Source organism: Erinaceus europaeus, chromosome 21 (assembly GCF_950295315.1).
Source record: "Erinaceus europaeus chromosome 21, mEriEur2.1, whole genome shotgun sequence".
Taxonomy (NCBI): Eukaryota; Metazoa; Chordata; class Mammalia; order Eulipotyphla; family Erinaceidae; genus Erinaceus; species Erinaceus europaeus.
The window spans coordinates 22,408,185-22,427,284 of NC_080182.1; the positions used below are offsets into that span (position 1 = coordinate 22,408,185).

Sequence of the window (19,100 nt, forward strand, 5' to 3'; positions counted from 1 at the left end):
AGAGAGGGAGAGAGAAAGAGAGACACTTGCAGCCCTGCTTCACCACTTGCAAAGCTTTCCCCCTGCAGGTGGGGACCAGGGGCTCGAACTCAGGTCCTTGCACACTAATGTGTGTGCTTAACCAGGTGTGCTACCACCTGGGCCCGATAAGATGCTCTTTTGGGGATACATACTGCAGATACAGTTTAAGAACTGTGCAGGTTTTTCTCACTGTTAAAGAGGATATTTTGGAGGGTGCATTAATTTACTTTCCATTAGATGAGACAATACAGGGCTGAATCATGTGTTGAAATTAAATGCAACTTAAAGGGCTTCCCTCTTCATGACTTCTGTGAATTATTACATGTCATTTTAGGATTAGCATCTAAATCTAAATCATGGCAGAATCAGCTTTTCCTCAGTCCAGATTAAAGTTCTGTTTACATACTAAAACTCTGATGAGGTCTTTGGACTTTTTAAATCTACATTGAGTAGGCATGGAACACCAGTCATGCTGCACAGATATGACATTCTGCCTCAGAATTCTGTCCCCAAAAGGCTATATAAGAGATCTGTTAGTTAAAACATTGTGAACTCAGTTGTTAGAAAATAATAAGGAGGGTGATAGCGCAGCGGGTTAAGCGCAGGTGGCGCAAAGCACAAGGACCGGCATAAGGATCCCGGTTTGAGCCCCCGGCTCCCCACCTGCAGGGTTGTCACTTCACAGGCGGTGAAGCAGGTCTGCAGGTGTCTATCTTTCTCTCCCCATCTTCCCCTCCTCTCTCCATTTCTCTCTGTCCTATCCAACAATGGTGACATCAATGACAACAATAACTACAAGAATAAAACAACAAGGGCAACAAAAGGGAATGAATGAATGAATGAATGAATGAATGAATGAATGAATGAATGAATGAATTTTAAAAAATATATTAAGAGGGGAGTCGGGCGTAGCTCAGCGGGTTAAGCGCAGGTGGCGCAAAGCACAACGATTGGCATAAGGATCCCGGTTCGAACCCCGGCTCCCCACCTGCAGGGGAGTCGCTTCACAGGCGGTGAAGCAGGTCCGCAGGTGTCTATCTTTCTCTCCCCCTCTCTGTCTTCCCCTCCTCTCTCCATTTCTCTCTGTCCTATCCAACAACGATGACAGCAATAACAACAACAACGATAAACAACAAGGGCAACGAAAGGGAAAATAAATAAATAAATGAGGAAAAAAATAATAAAAAAATAAAAATTAAAAATTAAAAAAATATATATTAAGAAAGAGAGAAAATAATAAGGGGAGTCAGGCGGTAGTGCAGCTGGTTAAGCGAACGTGGTGCAAGGACCAGAGTAAGAATCCCGGTTCAAGCCCTTGGCTCCCCACCTGTAGGGGAGTCACTTTCACAGGCAGTGAAGCAAGTCTGCAGGTGTCTTTCTCTCGCCCTTTCTGTCTTCCCCTCCTCTCTCTGTTCCTCTGTCCTATCCAACAACGACATCAATAACAACAGTAATAACTACAACAATAAAACAACAAAGGCAACAAAAGAGAAAATAAATAAATTTTTAAAAATAAAATAATGATAACTGCAAGGACTGGCTTAAAGATCCCTGTTCTAGCCCCCAGCTCCCCACCTGCAGGGGAGTCGCTTCAGAGGTGGTGAAACAGGTCTGCAGGTGTCTATCTTTCTTTTCCCCTTCTCTGTCTTCTACTCCTCTTTCCATTTCTCTGTCCCATCCAACAGCAACAATAGCAGCTATAACAATAACAACCGCAACAAGGGTGACAACAAGGGCAACAAAATGGGAAAAACGGCCTCCAGGAGCAGTGGATTCATAGTGTTGGCACCGAGCCCCAGCAATAACCCTAGAGGCAAAATAATAATAATAATAATAATAATAATAATAATAATAATAAATTTGACTCTGGATGGTAAAATAAGGCAAAATACCACACCAAAGATAAATAGTATAGTGATAGGTGAAATGTTTAGAATATACATTATAAGGGCTTTACTCTTCAAGTTTACAGTGGAGGGGATGGGACATGAAACTCCGGTGGATACTGTGTGGAATTTTACCCGTTATCTTATAATCTTGTTAATCATTATTAAATCACTAATAAAAAATTTTTAAGTAGGGAGTCGGGCGGTAGCGCAGCGGGTTAAGTGCACTTGGCACTAAGTGCAAGGACTGGCTTAAGGATCCCAGTTTGAGCCCTGGGCTCCCCACCTGCAGGGAAGTCACTTCACAAGCTTTGAAGCAGGTCTGCAGGTGTCTATCTTTCTCTCCTCCTCTCTGTCATCCCCTCTTCTCTCCATTTCTCTCTGACCTATCTAACAACAATGACATCAGTAACAACCAACAGTAACTCCCACAACAGTAAAAAGGGCAACAAAAGGGAAAATAAATATTTTTTAAAATTTAAAAAAACTCATAAAAATTAAAAATAAATACTAAGTCCAAGTTAAAAAAAAGAGTGTTGGGTTGTCATAAAGTCATGACATATTTTTCTGGGTTTTTTTAAATGTAAAAAAAGTCATGACTTTTCCAACAACCCAATATTTGAGAGTCCATCTCTCCTACCTTCTTGTCAAAAATAAACTTCTAATTTTTTTTTCATTCACATCAGAAATTTCTGGTCATTTTGATTTGTATTTAAAGGTAGGTCTCATTAGGCATATTTTTACGTATTTAGTGGTCATTTGAATTGTTTATTATCATTTATTTATAAAGTCATCACCCATAATATGTATTTATAGACATTGTGAGTTAGTTATGGAAAAAAAAAATGTTAAATCAAGGGCCATGGCATCTTCTATTGGAAAAGACATAACAGATACCAATAAAAACTTGATTTGTGAAGTAAATTTAGAAAGAAAAATTCCTCAGAAATCATCCTTGACAACTAGTGGAGACCTAACAGACCAAGAATTCAAAAATAGCTTGTGGGGCCCAGGAGGGAGGCCCCACATGTGCCTTGCCAGTGAGCTCTAGTATATGTGGGGCCTCCTGTGTGCACTCCTCAGTTCCAGAACTGATAGCACATGGAAGCATCATGGATAGCACACAAGGGGACTCTGGGATGACGGACTGATTGATGGTGTGCTGTCTCTCCTGCCTTTCCCTATCTGTCCCTAAAATAAGGAATGACAAATCCTCCCATGGAGGCTGTTTGGTGGTGGTATCATGCATGTGTGAGGTTCTGGGTTCTTCCCCCAGTGCTGTGATAATAATAGTAATAAATAATAATAATAACTGCTATAAAGAATGTCAATGAGATACATCAAATACACACTAACAGGATTCATCATTAATGGGCTGGGAGATAGCTCACTTGGTAGTGTGCGTATTATGCTGTCTGTACATGAATCTGTGAGCTTGAGCCCTTGCACCACGTGGAAAGACATCAGGGGAACTTCATGGGTGGTGAAGCAGTGTTATAATAATGTCTCCTCTCATTCAGTCTCTTGAAATAAGCCACAAAAGAATCGGAGCCAGGAAGGCTGCTCAGCCTTCTCATGCATGTGTGAAGACCTTGGGTTCATTCCTCAGCACTGCTTTTTTTTTTTTTTTAAAAAAAGTGACTGCTTTGTTAAAAACCACAACAGGAAGAAATAAGAAACATGGATGAAATAAGAAAAGAAATGCAAGAGTAGAGGAAGTTCTTCCTCAAAGAAATTCAGCTGTAAAAAAAGGGGGGTGTTGGGGGTCGGGCGGTGGCGCAGTGGGTTAAGCGCATGTGGCACAAAGCGCAGGGACCGGCGTAAGAATCCCGGTTCGAGCCCCCAGCTCCCCACCTGCAGGGGAGTCACTTCACAGGCGGTGAAGCAGGTCTGCAGGTGTCTGTCTTTCTCTCCCCTTCTCTGTCTTCCCCTCCTCTCTCCATTTCTCTCTGTCCTATCCAACAACGAATTGCGTCAACAAGGGCAATAATAACCACAACGAAGCTACAACAAGGGTAACAAAAGGGGGGGAAAAATGGCCTCCAGGAGCGGTGGATTCATGGTGCAGGCACCGAGCCCAGCAATAACCCTGGAGGAGGGAAAAAAAAAAAAAAAGGGGGGGGTGTCAGGTGGTAGCACAGCAGGTTAAGCGCAGGTGGCGCAAAGCGCAAGGACAGGCCTAAGGATCCCCGTTTGAGCCCCCAGTTCCCCACCTGCAGGGGAGTCCCTTCACAAGTTGTGAAGCAGGTCTGCAGGTGTCTATCTTTCTCTCCCCTCTCTGTCTTCCCCTCCTCTCTCCATTTCTCTCTGTCCTATCCAACAATGATGACATCAATAACAACAATGATAATAACTACAATAATAAAACAAGGCCAACAAAAGAGAATAAATAAATAAATAAATATTTAAAAAAAAACCTCCAAGGAGTGATGCTATGAAAAACACAGTGAAAAAAAAAAGAAAAAAAGTGGAAGACATTATCAAGTAGACTTAAGTACAGAGGAAAGAACAGGTGAAATTGAAGTTAGAATTTCAGTAATAATTCAGATGGGAGAGGAGAAAGGAATAAAGTTCAGGGAAATACAGAAACCTTTCAAGAACTAAGAGACTGCTTTAGAAAAGGAAATAAGGGTAGTGAGTATACCAGAAGTTTTTGTACCCATTTGGAAGCCACAGGAGCAGGAGTGAGGAATGCCGGAGAGGAGGAAAGCCGCTGCAAACTGGGTGCAGCTGTCCGGAACTTGTCTCAATAGATGCATGATATCCATCGCCATCAGACTGATGTGACAACAACCTCCTAGCCTCCTGGCTCATAGCAAAACAGCTGCTTTTGGTCCTTTGCCCAAACCAGACTTGTTTTTTGTTTTTGTTTTGTCACTGGGGTTATTGCTGGGGCTCAGTCCCAGCACTGAATCCATGGCTCCTGGCAGCCATTTTTTTTTCTATTTTATTGTTTGGTAGGTCAGAGAGAGACTGAGAAGGGAGATAGAGTGAGAGAGAGAAAGACAGCTGCAGACCTACTTCACCTCTCATAAAGCTTCCCCCTGCAGGTGGGGGTTGGGGGCTCAAACCAGGGTTCTTGCTCATGGTAACCAGTGCACTTAACTGAATGTGCCACTGCCTGACCCCCAAACTAGTCCATTCTGGACTTTGGTGCAATGCACCATGTCTACTCCATGTTTTACTTTGTGTTTCCCTCCCTGTCCCTGTTTGTTAAGTCCCACTTATAAGTGAGATAAATCAGTATTCATCCTTCTTTTTGGTTTATCTCACTCAACATGATGTCCTCAAGTTCCAGCCACAGGATGCAAAGGAGATAACCTTCATCATTTTAAACAGCTGAGTAGTATTCCATGTTATATATATACCACAATTTTGTTATCCACTCATGTATCATTGGATTTCTGGGTTGCTTCCAGGTCTTGGCTATTAGAAAGTGTGCTGCTGTAAACATAGGCATACATAGATCTCTTCTGATAGATCTCTTCTGCTTTTGTTTCCTCTGGGTAAATCCCCAGGAGAGGAATCGCTGGGTCTTAAGGTAGATCCATTTCTAGTGTTGTGAGAAATCTCCGAACTGTTTTCCATAATGGTTGGACCAGTTAATACTCCCACCAGCAGTGCAGAAGTGTCTTTTTTCCCCCAACATCCCCTCTAACATTGGTTGTTAGTGTCTTTTCTGATGTAAGACATTCTTACAAATGTAAATGGTATCTCATTATTGTCTCTAATTGCATTTCTCTGATAATCATTGAGTTTGAGCACCTTCTTATGTATCTGTTGGTCCTCTGGATCTCTTCCCCTGTGAAGTTTCTGCCCATGTTCTCATCCCATTTCCTAACACAGTCATTTGGTATTTTGGTGTTAAGCTTACTGAGCTCTTTATGTATTTTTGTATTAGTATATATTTTGTATTAGTCATTGATTTGATGTATGTTGTGTAAAGATCCTCTCCCACCTGTAGGTGTCTTTCTATTAAGGTGATGGTATCCTTTGCTGTGCAGAATCTCCTCCTTGATATAGTCCTATTTATTTATTTATTTGTTCGTTTTCTTTGCTGACTAATTTGAATCTTTGAAGACCTTGTTGAAGTATAGATCATGAAGTGTTTTGTCAGTGTTTCCCTCTATGTATTTATTAGTTTCTGGCCTAATGTCCATGTCTTTGATCCACTTGGACTTGACTTTTTGTACACAGTGTTATATAGTGGTCCAATTTCATTAATTTGCATGTTTCAGCCCAATTTCCCCAACACCACTTGTTGAAGAGACTCTCCTTCCATTTAATATTTTAGGCTCCCTTATCAAAGATTAGTTTTCCATAGGTGTGGGTTATTTCTGGGTGTTCAACTATATTCCACTGGTCTGGGTGTCTGTTTCACTTCCTGTACCAGGCAGTTTTGATTACAGTAGCTCTGTAGTATATTTTGAAGTCAGGAAATGTGAGGCCTCCAGTTTCATTATTTTTTTTCTCAAGATTGATTTAGTGATCCTCCTAGGGACTTTTTTTAAATTTTGGATACAGTTTTGTAGCTTTTGTTCTATTCCTTTAAAGAAATTTGAAGTGGAGTGGTGGTGGCACACTAAGTTGAGTGCACATGTTATAATGCACAAAGACCAGGGTTTGAGCCCCTGGTCCCCACCTAAGGGGGGAAGCTTTGCAAGTGATGAGGCAGTGTTGCAGGTGTCTCTCTCCCTCTCTATCACCACCTTCCCTCTCAATTTCTGGCTATTTCTATCCAGTAGATAAAATAAAGATAATTGGGGGTTGGGTGGTAGCGCAGTGGGTTAAGCGCACATGGTGCAAAGTGCAAGGACCAGCGGTAGGATCCTGGCTTGAGCCCCCGGCTCCCCACCTGCAGGGGAGTCGCTTCATAGGCGGTGAAACAAGTCTGCAGGTGTCTGTCTTTCTCTCCCCCTCTGTCTTCCCCATCTCTCTCCATTTCTCTCTATCCTATCCAACAATGAACAACATCAACAACAACAATAATAACCACAACAAGGCTACAACAAGAGCAACAAAAGAGGGAAAAAATGGCCTCCAGGAGCAGTGGATTCGTGGTGCAGGCACTGAGCCCCAGCAATAGCCCTGGAGGCAAAAATAAATAAATAAATGTAATTTTAAAAAGTAATAATAATAGAAATTTGAAGCCACTAGCATTTTCCTGTGTACAAAGTTCCACTAAACATTTTGAGGTTAGTGCAACCCTTTATGCCTATACCCTTTGCTTTTTTCTGGGAAATTATTAGAATCCATGTTTGTAGAATGGTACCTGCTTACTAGCCCTATGATGCTGCCGGCAGGTGCATTGTTGTAGGGTAAAACCCTGGGATTTTATGGATCCTTCCCTGAGCCCACGGATTCCCAGCTCACAACTGACTGTTGACTCTGAAGAATTTTCAAGGGCTTTATACATGGTCACTGCCCTATTACTTCCTCTCCTCCTTCTACCCATGAAAATCAAGATCTTATTATTGTCTTTGATCTCAACTGCATCTCCCCTGCTTCTCAGGAAAAGCTGCTGATAAGTTGTCAACTGTCAATTCACTACACTCCTGCTCACATATGGACTTTCCACTGTTCCGTCACCAGCAGCATGTCAGGACCTCATTTAGACTCCTAACTTGCTGATAGCTACTGCTTCTCCCAGGGGCATTATGGACGTCAATTTACTTTTTGCTTTCTTCCATTTCCATCCATCTTTCCCATCCTTGTTGGCTTCTTGACGTTTGCTTTGGAAAAATAATGGCCACTTACAGGCATAGCTAAATAATAAGCTACGTCTTTCTGTCCTGTGGACAAAAATGTCAAAACTGAGTATGTTTTGTGGGGCTTTTCTTGGCTGTGCCATTTCTGATTATCAGGCATCGAAGTCTGTTTGGTGTACCTACCATCAAAAGAAGCATTGACTTTCACTGGGCAAGTGTCCGGGAGACTAGAGAATTGATCCTTGAAGAGAACTAGCTATAACCAAATGCTCTGTGTCTATCTCAGAATCAAGGAAATAAAAATTGAATGAGTTCTGTTTTGAGGGGATTTGTGTAGTGTGTCTAAAATTACTTTGGCATACTTAAATATTTAATATTTCAGAGTAGTTTCAAAGGTACACTTGTATATTGCAAATTCAAGAGTCTTGAAAAAAAGTTATGATCTATCCAGATGGTATATTAGATTTTATCTTTGAAATTAGAAATGAAATTATTAATACCATCTCATTTCTGTTTTTTCCCCTTTCTTCCTAGAATATTTTCCTTCTTGGATATAGTAACTTTGTGCCGATGTGCACAGATTTCCAAGGTAGTGTATTAACCAGATTCTTAATCAATAAACGTCACCTTTTACTTCAATGAGGATGAGATTTAGTTCAAATAAGCTGTTAAAAATTTCAATGTCCTCATCTATATTTAGCATAACACAGTGTTACAGTAATTCTTCACTTGATTGTATCAACTTAATGTATATCAAGAAGAAGTTTGGGAATGCAAAGGTTAAATTAAGAGTTTCTTTAACTATCTCATTAAATGTCTTCCTCACTCCAGTGCCTCATTCTTTTTCTCTTACCTCCCAGGCTTGGAACATCTTAGCCCTCGATGGAAGCAACTGGCAAAGAATAGACCTTTTTAACTTTCAAACAGATGTCGAGGTAAGTTAACCTTGTTTTCAACAAAAGACTAAAAAATACATTAGTAAACTGCTCACTCTCCCTTGTTCTTTTATTTTGCTGCATCTAGACTTACTATTAAGGTGCCAAGTATAAAGAGGGAGAAAAAAATCTGGAAAGTATTTGCATACATCAAGGCCAAAATTCTCTGAGCAGGGGAGATAGCACAATGGGTATGCAAAAAGACTCATGCCTGAAGCTCTGAGGTTCCAGGTTCAAACACCAACCATTAGGCAGAGCTGAGCAGTGCTCTGGGGGGAGAAGAGAAATCTGTATTTTACTTTTTACTCTGTGTCCATTGCAGATTACTTCTCCTTTTGTTTGTGTTAATAATCTGTATTACCACTCAGCTTTAAGTCTCACACCTCCATTATTAGCACCTATTTCAATACTTTAACCTTAAGAGAGTCTTGACAAATAATTATTGATCTGAAAGGTTCACCAAGAATTTAATTCAGCAGTAAGAGGAGAGAGATGACAGAAGCATAGGCTTCAGATGAGGTTGGAGACCTGAGACGTCACCCCAGTTTATCCCTTCAGTGCCTCAGTATCTCTTTTTGTAAAATAAAGAATGAAACTAGTCTCTACAGCCAGTTATAATTCTAGGATTCTGTTGTATCCATCAAAGAATATGTAAATATATCCACTTAATAGAGGTAATACTGAGCAAACAGGAAATTTTCTTTTGAAGCAGCTTTAATATTATTACCAAATTCTAACCAAAAAGAGAAGGCAGTCATAGAAGCTCTATACAACTGCACATAGTAATGACCTTGAATGGTGCTTCCAGGGTCTAGTGATTCGGAAGTGTTAGTTAGCTCAGTAAAACCTCATGTTCTGTCTGGTTTAGGCAGCTCAACTATAGGAGTTAAGTTACTTACAAAGCGTTTTCATCAAGAGTTTGACCAAAGTATTATGTGTACCTTTGTGGATAAGAAGATGAGTTTTTTTGGGTGGAGGGTAATAGCATAATGGTTATGCAAACAGACTATCATGCCTGAGGTTCCAAAGTCCCAAATTCTAGCCCCTGCACCACTATAAGCCAGAGCTGAACAGTGCTCTGGTAAGAAAAAGAAAAAGAAAAAAAATGATGAGTTCTTTCAAAAGTGAAATGGGACCAAACAATTTCCTTGAGTTACTTAGCCTGGTGTTAACTAGAAGAACCGATGGCTAGTCATGGAAGTCCTTCACCTCCTCCTCTAGGGTACTTGCTGCTTCAGTCTGTGTTCTGATCTCACACCCAGTGGAGCACAGTGCCTACATCAAATGGGGTGAGCACAGTAAGCACAGTTCCTCACAGTTGGCTTCCTCCCGCTCGCTCATGCTGTGCTGCTCTGAGCTTGGCAGGGGGCAGAGGCCTCTGGTTCTATATGAGCTCAAGTTCTTGACTTGGGCCGAGGTCCTGAATTAGTCCTTCTTCAATGCTCTTTTCAGACCCTTGTTGCAATAATGCCCCCATCCAAGCATGCTGACATTGCATACCAGATTATGTCATTTCTCTTCAGACTAATAACCTCCAGGTCTGTGTTCATTATGTCTCTCTAGTGATGTTGAGCAGAGCATTGAATTCTTAAAATGATGGTCTAGTCTACTAGCCAAAGAAGAGTCACTATAAATATTTTTTTGCAAAATATTTTTTCTGTCTCTTCCTCAGTTTTCTTTGATACTTTCCCCAAAACTGTACAACATTTTGGAAGGCACATTAAAAACTTTAAAATTCAGGTATTAAAAGAAATACTTGGGGCAGGGGTAGATAGCATAATGGTTATGCAAAGAGACTCCCATACCTGAGGCTCCAAAGTCCAAGGTTCAATCCCCTGTACCACCATAAGCCAGAGCTGAGCCAGTGCTCTGGTAAAAAAAAAAAAAAAAGAGAGAGAGAGAGCAAGAAAAAAGAAATACTCTTGGGTGGGAGATAGCATAATGGTTATGCAAACAGCTCTCATACCTGAGGCTCCTAAATCCCAGGTTTAATCCCCTGCACCACCATAAACCAGAGCTGAGCAGTGCTCTGGTGTTTCTCTGTGTGTGTGTGTGTGTGTGTGTGTGTGTGTGTGTGTGTCTGCATTTCTCTCAAAAATAAAATAAATAAAATATTAAAGAATGGAAAAAAAAAGAAATACTCTTTGGGGGTAAATAACACTACTCTGTGTTAGTTGTTTTAATAAGTTAACTGATGACTGTAGCAGTTCATTCCCTGCATTGGAAACTGCAGTAATCCTCCAAAGGTCACAGGCATGAGTTGACTATTATTTCTATAACTACCTGTCTGTATTTATATACATTTGCCCTTTTTTTTTTTTCCACTGACCTGCCCTCTTCCCCTCCAAGTCAAACCCACACCCACTACCTCTTCAGAATGTCCTTTTTTCCTTTTCTCTCTCTGGGTCCTGGTGGAGTTGGAGTTCAGAGCTGTCTGGTCATCTTCCCCTAACATTTCTCCTACTCTGGGAGTATGGACCAAAATTCTTTATGGGATGCAAAAGATGGGAGTTCTGGCTTCTGTAATTGCTTCTCTGCTGGACATGGACATTGGCTGCTTGATCCATACTCCCAGCCCGTTTCTATCTTTCCCTAGTGCGGTAGGGCTCTGGAGAAGTGAGGTTCCAGGACACATTGGTGAGGTCGTCTGCCCACGGAGGTCAGGATGGAATCATAGTATCTGCAACTTGGTGGCTGAAAGGCAGTAAGATATAAAGCAGAACAAAATGTTTAGTAAACAGTAACCAAAAAGTAGTAATAGAGCAGATGAGATTAGGTATCTTGATGTGGAATTCTATTTAAGGTATGTTTCAAGGGGCCCATGACTTTAGTAAATTTTGCCTAAGCTTGATAGCTAACATGAGAATAGGGCAGAGAATAGCTCTCAGACATGAGGAAAGTATATAAATACCATTAACTGTTTACCCAGTTGATCTGACCTAGGGCATATTTATATTTATATTTATATTTATATTTATATTTATATTTATATTTATATTTATATTTATATTTATATTTATATTTATATTTATATTTATATTTAGCACAGGAGCCTGTGTAACCTCTGAGTCCCTGTCAGTTTGAGCTCATAATCCATGGTCATAGCTGAGAACATTCTAGGCTGCACTCATTTCAGGAACAGTCTTCCTCTTCCTCGAGTGGTAGAGTAGGCTGACCCAGCCTCCCTTTGGAGAGTGAGGTAGTTACTACCATTGCTACTTTATAGTAAGGGTAAGGCCCTTGAAAGGATCGTAATTATTTATTTTTAATGACAGAGAGATATAGAAAGATACATACAGGGAGTCGGGTGGGAGCACAGCGGGTTAAGTGCATGTGGTGCAAAGCACAGGGTCTGGTGGAAGGATCCTGGTTTGAGCCCCTGGCTCCCCACCTGCAGGGGAGTCACTTTACAGGCGGTGAAGCAGGTCTGTAGGTGTCTATCTTTCTCTCCCCGTCTCTGTCTTCCCCTCCTCGCTCCATTTCTCTCTGTCCTCTCTAACAATGATGGCATCAACAACAACAATAATAACTACAACAACAATGAAAAACAAAGACAACAAAAAATAAATAAATATTTAAAAAATTAAAAAAAAAAACACACACAGAGCTACCAGAGCACTGCTCAGCTCTGGCTTATGGTGGTGCTGGGGATTGAACTTGGAACTTTGAAAAGTCTTTTGCATAACCATTATACTGTCTCCCCAGCCCAGAGAATTTCTTCTAAGCAACAGAGTTTTAGATATCTGCCCAGAAGCCAGTGTTGGCACAGCTGACCTGAAAAGCCTTCTGATTGGTGAGCAAAGGAAGCCTCAACTATAGAGTTAAGATGTTCAAAAAGTAGTATACACTTCTGAAAGTGCATTTCATGCTTTTTTATATTCATGATTTAATAATGGTTGACAAGATTATGGGTTCAGAAGGGTACAGTTATGAGAACATATTTTAATGTTTGCAGCTGTTTATGTGCCAGGGTCAGAAGTGATGCTGGTGGAATGCTCCCAAGGATCATCTGCTAAACCTAGACAAACATTTAGTTCTTCACTTGGGGGCTGTGACGCTGTTAGAGAAATAGCATATGAATAGATTTTCTTCCGACTTTGTTCATTCAAGGGTCGAGTGGTGGAAAATATATCAAAGCGCTGCGGTGGGTTCCTGAGGAAGCTCAGCTTGCGGGGCTGCATCGGCGTTGGGGACTCCTCCTTAAAGTAGGTTGAATGCACTCTCAGAGACGCTAGTAGTTGACAGTGTCATCAGCAAAGATAAGTCGAGTGTGTTGTGTACCTTTGTGCTATCAACTTCTTTCTCTGGTGATATGGATAATGAGAGAACCACGCTTGAAACTGATTTCTGTTGTTATAAAGGATATGATAGTGGAGAGAATTGTTTCACTTCCCTGGCTGTCAGTTCTCTCTTCTGCAAAGTGGTCATTTAGAGGCCAGTTGGTGGCACACCTGGTTGAGCACACATGTTACAATGCACAAGGTCCCAGGTTCAAGCCCCTGGTCCTCACCTGCAGGGGAAGCTTTGCAAGTGGTGGAATAGCACTGCAGGTGTCTCTTTGTCTCTGTTTCTCCCCTCTTGATTTCTGACTGTCTCTATCCAGTAAATAAATAAAGATAATAAAAAAATTTAAGAAACAGACAAAACCCAAAGTGATCATTTATTCCTCCTCCATGGGAACGCCATGGGCATCACATGAAATGCCTGCCTTGGAGCCAAGACCGCGTCAGTGTCGCTTCACTTCTTTCCTGTTCTGTTGTCCACTTCCCATCTTACTAGTTTCTCATAGTAGTGGTTACCTTTTTACATACATGACACTAGCTGAGAAAAGCTTTCAAAACAACCTAAGCAGAATGTAGAATCTTGCTTAGTCATTATTAGATCCATTTTCTAGTTAACAGCCTATGTGAGCCAACCAAATGTTGGGACCTCTTGTGAGATAGCCATTGTTGGAAATTCTAAGAATCTTCTTTGAGGTTTGCTTTTCGTGCTTCTCACTTGTACAGTGTCATTGCACTGGTACATTATCCCCCCCCCCATTTCTTTTTTCCAAATAGAGGATGAGAGACAGAGAGTGAGGGACACAGAGAAAGGAGACACACCATAGCATCACTCCACTTTTCATGAAGCTTCTCTTTTGCATGGTACTTCTGATGTGCTAGCACTGGGCTTGAACCTGGGTCCTGAGGCATGGTGACATATTGTACTCCACTAAGTGAGCTATCTCCTTGACCGTGCTTTGCATTTTCCTGGAGACATACATGTCTAAAATCTTTATGTATGTATCCTTATGACCTCTATATTGTTTGAGGTTAGCTAATTTCAACACACACTGCCCCCTAGCATCCTGGACTGGACTTGAATCTTGCAGATCTCATCATTACCATGTGTATATTAGTTGCCAGTCACTGATAAGAATATTCAATATGTAATGTTTTGGGGCAATAGCATTTGTTGTGGAGACATCTGCTACAACAAATACTAAGAAAATTGATTAATAGCATCTTAGAAGGATGAAAACACTAACTTTAAAAAAAATCTTTATTTCTTTATTGGATAGAGACAGCCAGAAATTGAGAGGGAAGGAGGAGATAGAGAGGGAGAGAGACAGAGAGACACCTGCAGCCCTGCTTCACCACTTGCAAAGCTTTCCCCCTGCAGGTGGGGACTGGGGGCTCGAACTCAGGTGCTTGTGCACTGTAATGTGTGCGCTTAACCGGGTGCACCACCACCCGGGCCCTACCACTAACTTTAAATATTATGGAGCAGGGCTGGGTGGTGGCGCACCTGGCGAAGTGCATGTATTACCATGCATAAGGACCCAGGTTTAAGCCCCCAGTCTTCACTTGCAGGAGGAAAGCCTCGCAAGTGGTGAAGCAGTGCTGCAGGGTTTTTTTTTCCTCTCTCTCTTCCTACCCCCTTCCTTCTCAATTTCTGTCTGTTCTATCAAATAAAATAAAAGTTGAAATGAAAAATAAATGAATAAATAAGTATTCTGGAGTGAAGGAGTCGGGTGGTGGTGCACCTGATTGAAGTGCATAAGGACGCAAGTTCAAGGCCCCAGCTCCCACCTGCAGGGGAAAAGCTACACAAGCGATGAAGCGGTGCTGCAGGTGTCGCTCTGTCACTCCTACACTCTTCTCCTTTGCTCTCAGTTTCTCTTTACTAACAAATAAAGTCAAGAAAATCTTTAAAAAGAAAGGAAGAAAGAAAGAGAGAGAGAGAGAAAGAAAGAAAGAAAAACGAAACTTGTAAAATACTTCTCAAAGAAGTCGTACTATTATTGCACATTCCCTGAGAGTCGTGGTACTTCCCAGTCTGTTACATCTTTCCCAGCATGTAGCACTCCCAATTTCGGTTTTAATCTTAGCGTTTTAATAGACATGGGTAATGGCGTCTCACTGTGGCCTTGTCATCTTTGTGGCTAGGCTGCCGGGAGACTTCCTTTCAGACTGACTGGGCCAGAGCAGTAGATTCCCCCTATTAGAGTGCCAGCTGTGGTCCCTGAACACAGAGCTGAACAGTACTCTGCTCTCTCCCTCTCCCTCTCCCTCTGTCTCTCTCATAATAAATGAATGAATAGAGATTTTAAAGAGATTTACCTTATTACAAATGTGAAGGTGTGTTAGAGAGAGAGACTAGAGAATCAGTGCAGTGGCATATGTAGCAGTGGGGACTTGAGCTGGGAACCTCAGGTCCACAAGTCCAGTGCTCTGCCAGTTGAGCCATTTCCCCAGCTGCTTGTTGTGGTTCTAATCGCATTTCTCTAATAAATAGTACTGTTGGGCATCGCTTTATTAGGTACTTTTTTGCTACCCACACGCATATACTATTTATTTATTTTTTGCCTCCAGGGTTATTGCTGTGGCTCAGTGCCTGCATTACAAATCCACTACTCCTGGAGGCTATTTTTCCCCCTTTTGTTGCCCTTATTGTTATTATTATTGTTGTTACTGCTGTCATTGTTGGATAGGACAGAGAGAAATCAAGAGAGGAAGGGAAGACAGAGGGGGAGAGAAAGATAGACATCTGCAGACCTGCTTCACCACTTGTGAAGCGACTCCCCTGCAGGTGGGGAGCTGGGGGTTTAAACCAGGAACCTTCCGCCAGTCCTTGTGCTTCAAGCCATGTGCTTGTAACCTGCTGTGCTACAGCACTGACCCCCTATACTCTTAAGATATTTATTCATTTCTTTTTTTAAAAAATTTTTATTTACTTATTTTTAATGAAAGAGACACAGAGAGAAAGATACACACAGCTACCAGAGCACTGCTCAACTTTGGTTTATGGTGGGGCTGGGGATTAAACCTGGGACTTTGGAGCCTCAGGCATGAAAGTCTTTTACATAACCATTATGCTGTCTCCCCAGCCCTAAGATATTTATTCGTTTCACAAAAGAAAGATGGATAGAGGAGAGAGAAGGGCCAGGACACTCTGGCATACGTGGTGTCAGGAATCGAACTCAGGACCTCATGTTTGTGAGTCCAAAGCCCTACCTCCCAGACAACCACCCCTATGTCTGTTCAAATCTCTTGCCTATTTTTTTCATTAGATCATTTATTGCCTTGCCATTGAAATTGAAGAGTTGTTAATATTATTCTAGATATAAGTCCCTTATCAAATATGTGCTATGCAGAGATTTTCTCCCAGATTATGGTTTATTCTTTTTTTATATTTATTTACTTATTTATTTTCCCTTTTGTTGCACTTGTTGTTATTTTTTATTGTTGTTGTAGTTATTATTGTTGTTGTTATTGATGTAGTCTTTGTTGGATAGGACAGAGAGAGGTGGAGAGAGGAGGGGAAGACAGAGAGGGGGAGAGAAAGACACCTGCAGACCTGCTTCAACGCCTGTGAAGTGACTCCCCTGCAGGTGGGGAGCCGGGGGCTTGAACCAGGATCCTTCTTCTTCTTCTTTTTTCTTTTTTATTTTTTTATATTTATTTTATTTATTTATTCCCTTTTGTTGCCCTTGTTGTTTTATTGTTGTAGTTATTATTGTTGTTGGATAGGACAGAGAGAAATGGAGAGAGGAGGGGAAGACAGAGAAGGGGAGAGAAAGATAGACACCTGCAGACCTGCTTCACCGCCTGTGAAGCGACTCCCCTGCAGGTGGGGAGCTGGGGGCTCGAACCGGGATCCTTAACGCCGGTCCCTGCGCTTTGCGCCACATGCGCTTAACCCACTGTGCCACCGCCCGACCCCCTAGATTTTTTTTTTCTTTTGCTTCCAGGGTTATCACTGGGGCTCAGTACCTGCACTATGAATCCACTACTCCTGAAGCTTATTTTTTCCCTTTTGTTGCCCTTGTTTATTGTTGTTGTTGTTGTTGTTGTTGCTGTCGTTGTTGGAAAGGACAGAGAGAAATCTCGAGAGGAGGGGAAGACAGAGATGGGGAGAGAAAGATAGACACCTGCAGACCTGCTTCACCGCCTGTGAAGCGACTCCCCTGCAGGTGGGGAGCCGGGGTTCGAACCGGGATCCTTATGCCGGTCCTTGTGCTTTGCGCCACCTGCGCTTAACCCGCTGTGCTACAGCCCGACTCCCATTCTTCTTTTTTTAATTTTTTTTATCTTAACTGTATTTTGAAAATAATATCCTAAATTTAATGAAGTTCACTGATTTCTTTTTTCCTTTATGAATGAAGCTTTTGGTGTTTTTTCAGAGTTTCAGTTTTTCCCAAGACCATGTATTTTCTGTTTTCTTCTACATGTAGCTTAGTTCTGTGATCCATTTGGAGTTGATTGTTGTATAATGTATGAGATATAGGCCAAACTTGTCTTTTTTTTTTCTTCTTACCTTTGGTGTCCTAGCTCCATATTTCAAAATATTTTGAAATGACCAGTCTTTCTTCACTGAATTGCTTTTGTACATTTGTACCTTTGTTGAAATTCCATTTTCAAACACTTGCAGAGCTATTTTTGTGTTCTTTATATTTTTCATTCCCATAATGGTACATATAGATAGTGCTAGTAATTCAGAAAGAGGAGAAGAGAGTAACATCTGGTTTGAGAAGACATTCCGTGTTGCGTGGACACTACCTGGAGGCGTCGAGGTTCAGTCCTAGAACACATGCTCAGGTGGGGGTGGCTCACCCGGTTGAGTGCACACGACACCCCGCTCCCCATCTGCAGGGTGAAGTAGAGCTGCAGGTGTCTGTCTTTCTTTTTCCCTATCTTCCCTGCCACTTGCAGTTTCTATCTCATCAAATAAAATAGAAAGAAAAGAATATTTTAAAAAAAGAAGAAGAAGAAGAAAGGAGGGGAGAAAGAGGGAGAGAGAGAAAGAAAAAATGGCTGCCAGGAGCAGTGGACTTGAGAGTGGGAGAGACAGAGCAAGGCCTCTACTCTGAGGTCACTGGCAAGGTGCAGAAGTTGTGAATGCGCTGTGACAGGAGGCCCTGCTGACGTGTGTGTGTGTTTGTGTGTGTGTGTGTGTGTGTGTGCGTGTACTAAAGGCTAGAGAGCACTAGTATTTGTAGTTAGCAGTGGTGTGTGTGTGTGCGTGCGTGTACTAAAGGCTAGAGAGACTAGTATTTGTAGTTAGCAATAACATACTGTACTCTTAAATGTTTCAGCAGAGTAGATCTCATGCTGGGTGTCCTTTGTACAATAAAATTGTCAGTTTGAGAAGCATGTGTGAATGTTTACATATGCCCTCTAGTGGCTGCCTGGTCATTTCACAGGTAGTTTTAAGATGTTTTCCTCTTTTTAGGACCTTTGCACAGAACTGTCGAAACATTGAACATCTAAATCTCAACGGGTGCACAAAAATCACTGACAGGTAAGGGATTACAATGAGTTTGGTGACAGATAGGCCTTGGGTAGAGGAAAGGGTGAGACACATAGTTGAAAATATCTTTAGTACTTCTGTTCTTCTCCAGCACGTGTTATAGCCTTAGCAGATTCTGTTCCAAGCTGAAGCATCTGGATCTGACCTCCTGTGTGTCCATTACAAATAGCTCCTTAAAGGGGATCAGGTAAGAGTGAGTTGAGTGAGTGAGTGTGTGTGAGTGAGTGAGTGTGTGTGTGTGTGTGTGTGTGTGTGTGTGTGTGTTTTCAAGAGAAAGAACCCAAAGCTATAGATAGTCTTTCTGCTATGGCTGAAGCCTTTCTGATGATGTAGGTAAAAGGTGACTCAGTCAGTCATCTCATCTGAATCGCCTGTCATTTACAGCCCTCCGAGTTAGTAATAAAATCACTGTAGGAGGAGGCAGTTGAGCGCACACATTACAGTGCAGAAGGACCCAGCTTCAGACCCTTAGTCTCCACTTGCAGGGGGGAGCTTCAGAAGCCGTGAAATAATGCTGCAGGGACCCCTATCTATCTATCTATCTATCTATCTATCTATCTATCTCAATATTTCTGTCTCTATCCTAATAAATAAATTAAAATCAACATTTTCTTTTTAAAAAATATTTATTCCCTTTTGTTGCCCTTGTTGTATTATTGTTGTAGTTATTACTATTGTTATTAATGTCAGCATTCTTGGATAGGACAGAGAGAAATGGAGAGAGGAGGGGAAGACAGAGAGGGGTAGAAGAAGACAGA

General features: G+C 41.6%; 1 protein-coding gene across 3 annotated transcripts in view; it reads left to right on the plus strand.

Annotated features, from left to right (window-relative positions):
* Positions 1 to 19,100, plus strand: part of FBXL2 (F-box and leucine rich repeat protein 2) — a 54,425-nt gene that overhangs the window by 15,581 nt on the left and 19,744 nt on the right. For 2 of the 3 annotated variants that reach the window (XM_060180496.1, XM_060180497.1), the window contains 4 exons: positions 8,476 to 8,550; positions 12,661 to 12,755; positions 18,265 to 18,333; positions 18,434 to 18,529. In XM_060180496.1, the coding sequence (XP_060036479.1) occupies positions 8,476 to 8,550; positions 12,661 to 12,755; positions 18,265 to 18,333; positions 18,434 to 18,529 (335 nt within the window). Of the gene's footprint in view, positions 1 to 8,149; positions 8,205 to 8,475; positions 8,551 to 12,660; positions 12,756 to 18,264; positions 18,334 to 18,433; positions 18,530 to 19,100 lie in introns of all 3 variants that reach the window. The other variant, XM_007524037.3, reaches the window with a different exon arrangement.